This window comes from Tetrao urogallus, assembly GCF_951394365.1.
Source record: "Tetrao urogallus genome assembly, chromosome: 13".
NCBI lineage: Eukaryota > Metazoa > Chordata > Aves > Galliformes > Phasianidae > Tetrao > Tetrao urogallus.
The window spans coordinates 14,783,135-14,792,736 of NC_136826.1; the positions used below are offsets into that span (position 1 = coordinate 14,783,135).

Here is a 9,602-nt window from a genome sequence, read left to right on the forward strand (position 1 = left end):
GGGCGGCCGCCGCTTGTCCGCCCGCGCGATTGGGGCGGCCCGGCCGCCGCCGGCGCCTTGTGGAGCCCTTTGTGCCTGTGTGCCGAGCGAGCCGGGCGCCGGGCTTTCCCGCCACTGGCCTGAGGCGTGCGGTAACGGCGGTCTGCAAGGCCGGGCGGAACGCCAGATGCTCCGAGAGCACGTTTGTCTCTGGCTCTTCTCGTTCCGCTCCTCTAAGCCGTGTTGGGCTGGTATCCGTTCAGGCTGTCGTGTTGTGTAGGCCTCGGCTTTGACTTAGTGTGGATGTACTTAAAATACCATAAAAGATTGGGGTTAATTTTGAATGGTGGCGCACCTGACTTTAAACATTTCGGTTTTATCTTAAAGTTAGTTGTTTTCATAGAAGAAAGAATCTGTGACAGGAGTGTGACAAATTGAATGCTAAGATGACCATCGGGGGCAAAAAAGGCAGTAAGCTTAGCTTTTCATTGTCCACCATTGTCTATTCTATAACTGTTCTCATTAGAGCCCTGCTTTGTTTTCTGGAGTTTCTTCTGGAAATAACTGCTTCAACCTTGTAGTTATTCTTTTTCCCTTTGTGCTTAACATCTCTTCTTTGGCATTTTGTTCAAAGAAAACTGGCTTGAATTTGAGGAAGAGAGAATATTCTATGCTATTGTCCAGTGATCTGCTGTAGTCTAATGTTTTGTTAATGACAGCTGTATGTTTTCTTAGGTCTCTTGTATCATCAAAATGGTTGAAGCAGATCGTCCTGGGAAACTGTTCATCGGTGGCCTGAACACAGAGACAAACGAGAAAGCCCTTGAGGCTGTATTTGGCAAATATGGACGCATTGTGGAAGGTAAAAAACAAAGGATACTCTTGCCATCTTGATTGAAACAACAGAAGACAGCTATGATGACTCTTACAATGTTGATCTTATGAAATGATCATCTTCTCTAAGAAGTTCTGAGCTTAAAGGGTAAATAAAGGTTAAGTTTTGTTGCTTAATTGCAGAAGAGGGTAACATGATTTTATTTCCACTGCAGTCCTCCTGATGAAAGATCGTGAAACCAACAAGTCAAGAGGGTTTGCTTTTGTAACGTTTGAGAGTCCAGCAGATGCTAAAGATGCTGCCAGAGACATGAATGGAAAGGTAGGAATTGAGATCATCTTTGCTGTTGCTGCTAAGCAAAAGTGCTGTTCGATGGAGCTAATTTAACTCATAATAAGACTTGGAAAGATAATGGACTAGAAGATTCTGGAGACAAGTCACAGGGTTGAATTTGTCAGGATGTCTTTATTTCCTGTTGTCTCCATGAAGCTGGAATCACTTTCCTCTGACTCTGGATTTGACAGTAGAAAGTGAAGCCTGGCTGTCATTTGGTTATCAATTTCTTTTTTAGTTAGCGATGGAGAGCTTTCTAGTAGACAGCTTTTCACTCTTGCATGCCTCCTCTAATTGTTTTGTACTTACTGTATTTGAATGTAATACTGCATAAATCATATTTTAGGGAAGTGAGTTGCCTGAAAACTAGGAATGTTTCCCCTGATAAGGGTTTGATGTGATTTGCCTTCACTGTGGTGTGTTGATGCATTGTTAATTTGTAGGTATCCTTATATATGTGGCGTTTCTTGCCAATTACAGTAAAACTGTTCTGCAGTTAACCAGCACTTGAATTTGTTCATACCCTGCAACAGAACTACACAGCTTTAAAAAAAAAAAAAAAAAAAAAAAGTACCAAACTAATAAATACTATGTCTTTAAAAAGGAAAACTGAATTTGGAGCAGAATTTGAGATTCACATCAGGATAGCTTGCTGGAGGAATGTAGGTTATTGTGATCTGATATTGCTTTGGTATATTTGAAAAGCTGAATGTCAGTTTGTGAGTTAGTGATCAACAACAGTTCAAAGAAATGCTCTCTTTAGATGGTGTAAGCTGTCATGTCAGTTGATTTGAATTTCAGACTCTTGTCTGTCATATGCAGTCAGAAGAGTTCAGTTGTAAAGATCATGCTGAACTGGGCTTTCTGCTAACAGCATCTCTTCTAAGGTTAAGAAAGCCTCTGTTCAGAATGGTTGAATAGCACTTGAGCTTTTGATAGTTGTTAGTGCAAAATAACGACTGATGGTTTTCTTTCAATTCAGCATAGTCCATAAGTAAAGCATAGCGAATACCTGCACTTATGGAGTAAGAAAATGAGTTTGTAGTGTTCACAGATGATGCTTATAATTAAACTTAGTTATTCCTAGTTTTGTGTTAAAGCAGACTTTCTGGTGTGTGTGCTGCTTAGTTTCTGAGTTCTTGAGGACAATCTGTTGATGATTGTTGTAACTTTGCATGGAGATTTGCTTCCACTTTAAGCTAGTCATTTTTCTTAGTGTGGAGAATAAGTCAGATGTTCTTTCTATACCAGTCCAAACATCCCTAAAGATGCATCTGTTAATGAATCTGTCTCCGTTGTGTAGCTTGCTACAGTTCTGAAGACCTGTTTACTGCAGTTTCAAAATCCTGATTTTCCTCTGAGTTACTAATTCAGTTGAACCCCCACAGACAGTAACTTTGAGCACCAACAACGAATTGTGGAATTAAAAGGAGTTCAGTTCCTAATCCTAACAACTGTTCATGGAGTGCAGCATTTAAATGAAAATAAATGGAAACTCAGAAAATAAACAGCTGTTCTAGGTCTTTAAATGTTGTATATTCACGCTGGAAACGTTCATAAAAGTCATGTTCAGTAAAGAAGCATTAAATGGCATGTAGCTAATCTGAGTTTGCCTGTATTTTGGAACGCGCCGTCTGGATCACTTGAGAACTAGGAAGTACTGACTTGTGGGTGATCATTGTCATGGCTTCTGTCTTCAGAGCTGCAAATCTAAACATACTTTCATCTTTGAAATTTGAACAGCAGTGTTTGGAAATAACATCCTCACTCAGGATTTGGGCAAGAATGGCCTTCAGTGTAAGCCTGCAAGCATAGCTGTGTATAGTTCCAATTCTGTACCTATCTAGCTTGGTTTAGTTGTGAATGTGGAAGAGGCAAGAATGTTACATGAGAAAGCCTTCTGGACAACAAGTGATGCCAATACTTCAAAAAGACTGCATTCTGTGTCAGAAGAGGAGTGATGCTTGAGGCATCCTGTGGGAGGAATTCATTCTAATCTGTCCAAAATGAGAGTTCTTCTGACTGTTTGGAAGTGATGGAGTGCTCATGAAACATCCAGGCATCTCAAAGGAGCCAGCAGCAGAAGCACTGTGCAGACGAGCTCAGGCAGTCTGTAATGAGAAACTTGACCTGCCTAGCCAAGGGGAAACAGGTGATGTATGGGCAGTGTGTATCTCAGTCTGTCATTCCAATGAAATTCAAAGTTGCAGCCAGCAGAAGAGGTGGAATTGGTTGAATTCTGCAAGAACATCGGAACGTATCTTCAGTTGCTGGAGTTGAGGGAAGAAATGGGGTTAAATATTTCATTCTGAAATGGAACAGGCATGAATGAGTCTCAGCTTGCTTGTTGAAAATTTTAGTCCTGAGGAAGGAGGTCAGGAGATAATGGTTTTGGGGGAAGGGAAATTTCTCAAATTACTTTCTCTGCAAAATTGGATCAGTTATAGCCTGGATGGCACAGTAGAAATTGTAAAGCATTTTACAGCAAATTCTTTAGGAAAAAAATCTTAATTGCAAGGCAGCGAAGTCGTCATCCTTGTGTCATAAAATGCACTTTCTTGTCTGAGTACAAGGGAATACTCCCAAGTCTGTAGTGAACTTTCTGTTAAGCTGTTCTGTTCTTCATATTTGAAGTCCTGAGTACAAAAATCTGTAACTAAAGAGAATGTGATTTTAGAGGAAACATCTGGGTCAAGCCAAGGATAAAATTCCATTTGAAGCATTCCATTCTTCCAGTTGAAGACCTGTCAAGCCAGTTGGAGCATGTTAAGAGCTTGGAAGTGAATGCTACTATCCACCACGGAAGATTATTGTCCTCTAATGAACAAACTTATTTCCAAATCTTCCTGTGAAGAAGTGTTATAATACAGAAAAGCTTGGATTGATAGGAAATGATCTTTGGTTCTTCCGTGTATTTAATGAAGAAAAGTGCTCATGTTGTGTTGTCAAGAAACACAAATGATGATGGAATTGCAGCAGCATCAACAGTGAAGTGGTCCATCAGAGAGGAAGCACCAGCATGACGTTAGGCTGCTGGTTCATGCAAGTTTCTTTGGAATATTTGAATTACAGCTACTCAAACTTTACAAATACACCTCATTTAACTTCTGTTTTGCAACATGGAGCAGTTTACAGGACAATTCTCTAATTGTTTGCTTCAGGTTCCTTGGGCACATTTCAAGACTGTATAGATTGTTCATTGCACATGCAGGAGTTTTTAAAATTGTGGTTGCAAATCTACTACTATCCTTAAGTGAGCATATATAGTAGACTTTATTTTTAGCACCAACATAATACCACCAAATAGTGCCCCTTTCGTATTAAAAATACTGTTGCAATACTTGGAATCAAGATTTTAAACACCAGTTGATGAGTGCCTGTTTTGACAGATGGTGTTTTGGACCCATTGAAAATTTCTTGCTCTGAGATAGCTTGTCTTGAGTTCTGTCTTATCAGTTAGATGAATTTTCGTTTGACTGAAAAACCTATAAAAGAAGATGGTTTTCCCATTCCAATCTTATATTTTAAAACAAGTACCTTCTGGTTAACAGCAGCAAAAACAAAGATTTTATTTTTGACATAAGACATGAATTAGGCTGCTTAAAAGCAGTTTTAAATGCAACTATGTTTTGCCTCAGTAATGTGCATAGGTGCAAGGCAGAAGAAAATAAGGAATAGAAATCATTAGGAAAACCATGCCTCTGGTGTTTAAGCAAACAAGAAGTTAAAAACACCAAGTTGGACTTGACATCCAGGTGTTCAGAACCCCTACTGGTGGGAAGGGATGATATTTGGGTTCAAAAATCCAAACAAATTGTTAGTAGTCTTCCATAAAACAGGACTCCTGTGGTCATGGTAGCAAAACTTAAGGCTTTAAGCCTACCTTTCCCATTGTGAGAAAGGTGTCTGGAATATGAGAGATAGCAAAACTAGTTATGAGCTAGGTATCAACTGTTAGGTTCCAGTGATTAGCAGTGTTCATGCGTGCTCCTGGAATGTTCTGTGCTTGTCATGCCGAATGTCATTGAGAAACTATATAAGCTAAATCAAAAGCAAGACCAATGTTATGTTGCTAATCTTTTTTTTCTCAAGATGGATTGAGTCAAACCTTTGGATATACACTCTCAGTTTTTCAGTAGTAACTACGGCTGTGTATAGAGGTGGAATATGTCCACTGCTAGAGTGGATGATGTTGGAAAGGGGCAGATTTCATTGGACAAGGAAGAAGATACAGTTTTACCTCCATAAACAACCACTAGCAGTGCAGAGTGAGACACTTACCAGGAATTCTTCTGTTGCAATAATGTGCAATTAACAACACTGCCTTATTCATTAATTACAGATATTTAGCTTACAAAAAGTCAAGCTGCATTTGCCAATAAAGATGTGCAGTAAACTAATTTCAATAGAGCTCTATCTTGACTATTCTCCTGACCAAATGTGTATTGTCTGAAAGAGGATGCCATGGATACACTTGCTGAGCTACTCAGTATGTCTTAACGCATGTTCGTATTTGAGGCATAATAGCTGGCTGCAGAGTTCCTGTTATTGCAGGTCTGTGCTCCAGAAAAAGCATCCACTTAGGAAAAAAAAAAGTTCACTCTGGAAAAGCAAGTAATAGAGTAAATTGTGTCAGTCACCTCCTTTTTTTGAAAACTCACCTTGAAATGGTAGGAAAGGGCTGAATTGCCATACTCGGTCTGCTTTGTAGATGCTGAAATTACTTCTAAATACTTCAGTGATCACCGTTTAATCAGGACATCAAGAAAATGTACTTAAAACGGCCTCCCCATTGCCAGAAACCCCAACTGAAGCTAAGATATCTTCAGCTTAATCCTGTAACTACTGGTGCAGTCAGTTTGGTGCAAAAGTCCGTGGCAATTGGAAGTAAATTGGAGCTCATAAATCATATTTCATTTACGCAATAAATGACATGGGGCTGCCGTAGTTATTGGACACTTTTATTTTGACTGAAAGTGCTTTCTGATGCTGCTCTGTGTTTTTTCATCAATACCACGAGAATGAAGTACTCTAGAAATTAGGCCCAACATGCTGCTGAGTACGTGGGGACTAATACTGAAGACTGAATCTGTTCTAGAGTTGCTCTAACTTTATAAAATGGAAGCCCTATAATAGTGAAGCAAGAAGGGCTTAATTTAAGAAATACAAACATGACTGAGCAATAAGTAAAGCAGCTTCTTCTTTAGTCATTAGATGGGAAAGCAATTAAAGTGGAACAAGCAACCAAGCCATCCTTTGAAAGTGGTGGTAGGCGTGGGCCACCACCCCCTCCACGAAGCAGAGGTCCTCCCAGGGGCCTTAGAGGTGGAAGAGGCGGAAGTGGCGCGAGAGGACCACCTTCAAGAGGGAGTCACTTGGGTATGTATTTACCTATCTCATTATATACTTGGACAACATACAAGACAATCCCATTGGAAGATGACAATAATCCTACTGGAAAAAGTCAAACAGCTGAATAGTGCACTCCTTGTTCGTTATTAAAATCATGAGATGTAATCTCGGCAGTTGAGTCAAATTTTTGATTAGGCAAGTACACCTTAAGAAAAAGGCTTTCAAATGTGAAGATTCCCTTCTACATCTAACGCTCTACTTGGCTTTTGGCTATGAAAGAAACAAAACTCCTGCCCTGCACGTGAGAAAGGAAGCTTTCTTGTATTCAAGGTGAAAAAGTGATTCTCTTCCACCAGGGTAAGGGAAGTGCTTTCTGTTCTTACTAGCAAGAGGTCTAAACTCACTAAACTGTAGCTGTTTAAATGATTGGGGTCACAGTGACAGTTAGGAAAGCTAAATGTTGCTCATGACATTTTTGAGTTGAAGCTCTCTGAAATGGAAGGATAGTACACAACTCGATACTGGATGTGCTTTAACTTAGATATACCTACTTATTCAGCAACTTTTCAGTACTAAAACAGTCACATAAAGCAGCATGTGTTTTATAACAGTAAAAGCTGTAGTGCAGGGGAAAAAAAGCCCTGAAAATAGTGAAAATTCTATTCTTGGAAAATCTATGTAGTAGGTCCTACGGTATCTCTGTTCCCTCTTTATGTAGGATCTTCTCTAGTGAGTCTTCCCAGGTGGCTTTTGTCTTCTGAGGACAGTAACTCGAGCATTTAACCTGAGACTGATGACAGGAAAGAGTTTTCTTTCTCCTTCGCAGCACACACTGTGGCTTTTAGATCATTTCTGTAAGACAGTTCTGAACAGGAATTTAAGCTGTGAAAAAAGTTTATCTGGCATGCTTTCAATTCTGTCAGCAGCATCTAGTAGTGACTGAAAAACAAGATAAAGGTATTTTTAGGGTCTAATGTTAGAGGTTTACTGTTGATCTTACACAGTAGTGGTAACATCAGTTAGATTACTGGAGTTGAGGCTTTAGGGGAATAAGGGTAAGTATTACAGAAGTAACAAGGTGGTATGTGGCTTATCTTCTAGGGTCTTCTCGAGGGCCGCTTCCCATGAAGAGAGGTCCACCTCCACGAAGTGGAGGCCCTCCACCTAAAAGATCTGCACCTTCGGGACCAGTGCGTAGCAGCAGCATGGGAGGAAGAGGTAAGAACTTGATAAATTGCTTTGTTGCCTAGTCAGTGTCTTGTAATGCCTTACTCATCAGGAACTTATGGAAAGCATTGTTTTCTTTTGAAGTTAAATCTTCTGTGGGCTAGTTGATCATTTTTATTATCTATCAGTTCTCATCGTTCTCTGGTGTGATCTGTTGTGTTCCTTGTAATGCTGCTTTAAGACTTCATAAGTGGAAAAGTATTGTGGATGTAGGCTGCGGGTGATGCTTCTAAGTCTGTGTGAATCGTTCAGTAGTAATTGCCTCGAGTCTTCTGTGTGGTTAAGTGCAGCTATATTTTACAACTTCTGTTTAAGCTCCTGTGTCACGTGGAAGAGACAGTTATGGTGGTCCTCCACGCAGAGAACCGATGCCGTCACGAAGAGATGTCTACATGTCTCCAAGAGATGATGGCTATAGCACTAAAGATGGGTAAATTTTCTTAATGATTTAGATTCGCTCAATGTTTTCATTCGTCAGAGGATTTTGATCCCTGATTACTCTGACGTAACCCAATTTTGTTTGTTGTAGTTACTCGAGCAGAGATTACCCCAGTTCCAGGGACACACGGGACTATGCGCCACCTCCCCGCGACTATGCGTACCGCGATTATGGTCATTCCAGTTCACGTGATGAATACCCCTCCAGGGGCTATAGGTATCTACTACTGGATTTCTGTCTGTGTCTGTTTGCTTCTGCTGTGATCGGACTGGTTTATACTGAGTCTCAGTAGCCTTTCCTCTTACAGCGATCGTGACGGATACGGTGGTGGACGTGACAGAGACTACTCAGATCATCCAAGTGGAGGTTCCTACAGAGATTCGTATGAGAGTTATGGTAAGAATCCATTTTGAGGATCATGCAGTAATTTGTACGGGTGTCGTGAAGTCTGACTTTTACTAGGTTGATCCTGTTTTAGGGGGAAGTGGCGCATTTTTTTTTTCCCCCTACAGTGAAAGTGCAGTTGTTGGTTATCATTTGATCCCATTGTTAAGCTGTAAGTTAAAGAAGCAAAGTCTACAGTTCAGAATTGCAGCTATCTCTGGAAAATGTGGCTGAGTTTCTTCTCTAAAATAACAAGCTGTTCTGGAATGCCCAGTAAAGAGCCTGCCTGCATAAACACCGTCTTCATTCCTTCAAAGTCTGTTAAATCCACTCACTGCCTGATACGCAATTCCCACTTAAAATACCATTAACGTGGCAGATTATATAAAGAACATCTCAATGCATACAAAAGAGTAAAAGTAAACATTTAATACAGCAATTCTGTAAATTCAGATTGAAATTGTTTATATAACTTATGGTGTTGCCATATTACCTGACCATTGACCCTGCAGGTAACTCACGTAGTGCTCCACCTGCACGAGGGCCCCCGCCATCTTATGGTGGAAGCAGTCGATATGATGATTACGGCAGCACACGTGATGGATATGGAAGCCGAGAAAGTTACTCAAGCAGCAGAAGTGATGTCTACTCAAGTGGCCGTGATCGTGTTGGAAGACAAGACAGGGGTCTTCCCCCATCCATGGAAAGGGGCTATCCACCTCCTCGTGATTCATACAGTAGTTCAAGCCGCGGAGCACCCAGAGGTGGTGGCCGTGGCGGAAGCAGATCTGACAGAGGTGGAGGCAGAAGCAGATACTAAAAACACTCTTAACTTTTTTTGGACCAAGACATTACTTCTCAAACAAATTAAAAAAAAAAGTGGAAGTTCTATCTTTACTACCAGAGGACTACTAAAAGGAAAAGTTGTTTTTACCTTTTTTTATTGTTGCCTGTTAAGTTTTCCCCTCCATGACTTTTATGCTTTTGTGAAGAAAAGTTAAACCAGTGTTTAATTTCATTTCAAAATTGTTAACATTTCTTTCGAAAGGCAGA

The 9,602-nt window shown here is 40.4% G+C and overlaps 1 protein-coding gene across 3 annotated transcripts; it reads left to right on the plus strand.

Moving 5' to 3' along the window:
- Window positions 1–732: 732 nt before the first annotated feature.
- On the plus strand, window positions 733–9,369 carry RBMX (RNA binding motif protein X-linked; the record flags this gene model as incomplete). 3 transcript variants are annotated; one of them, XM_079542091.1, is made up of 8 exons in its annotated part: window positions 733–841; window positions 1,029–1,135; window positions 6,355–6,526; window positions 7,601–7,717; window positions 8,042–8,156; window positions 8,256–8,381; window positions 8,455–8,561; window positions 9,062–9,369. In XM_079542091.1, 8 exons carry the CDS (start codon window positions 733–735, stop codon window positions 9,367–9,369), a joined length of 1,161 nt encoding a protein of 386 aa, XP_079398217.1. The 3 variants fall into 3 exon arrangements, with proteins under 3 accessions (XP_079398217.1, XP_079398218.1, XP_079398219.1); XM_079542092.1 differs by having other exon boundaries at window positions 8,458–8,561; XM_079542093.1 differs by having other exon boundaries at window positions 8,473–8,561.
- Between the last annotated feature and the right edge of the window lie 233 nt (window positions 9,370–9,602).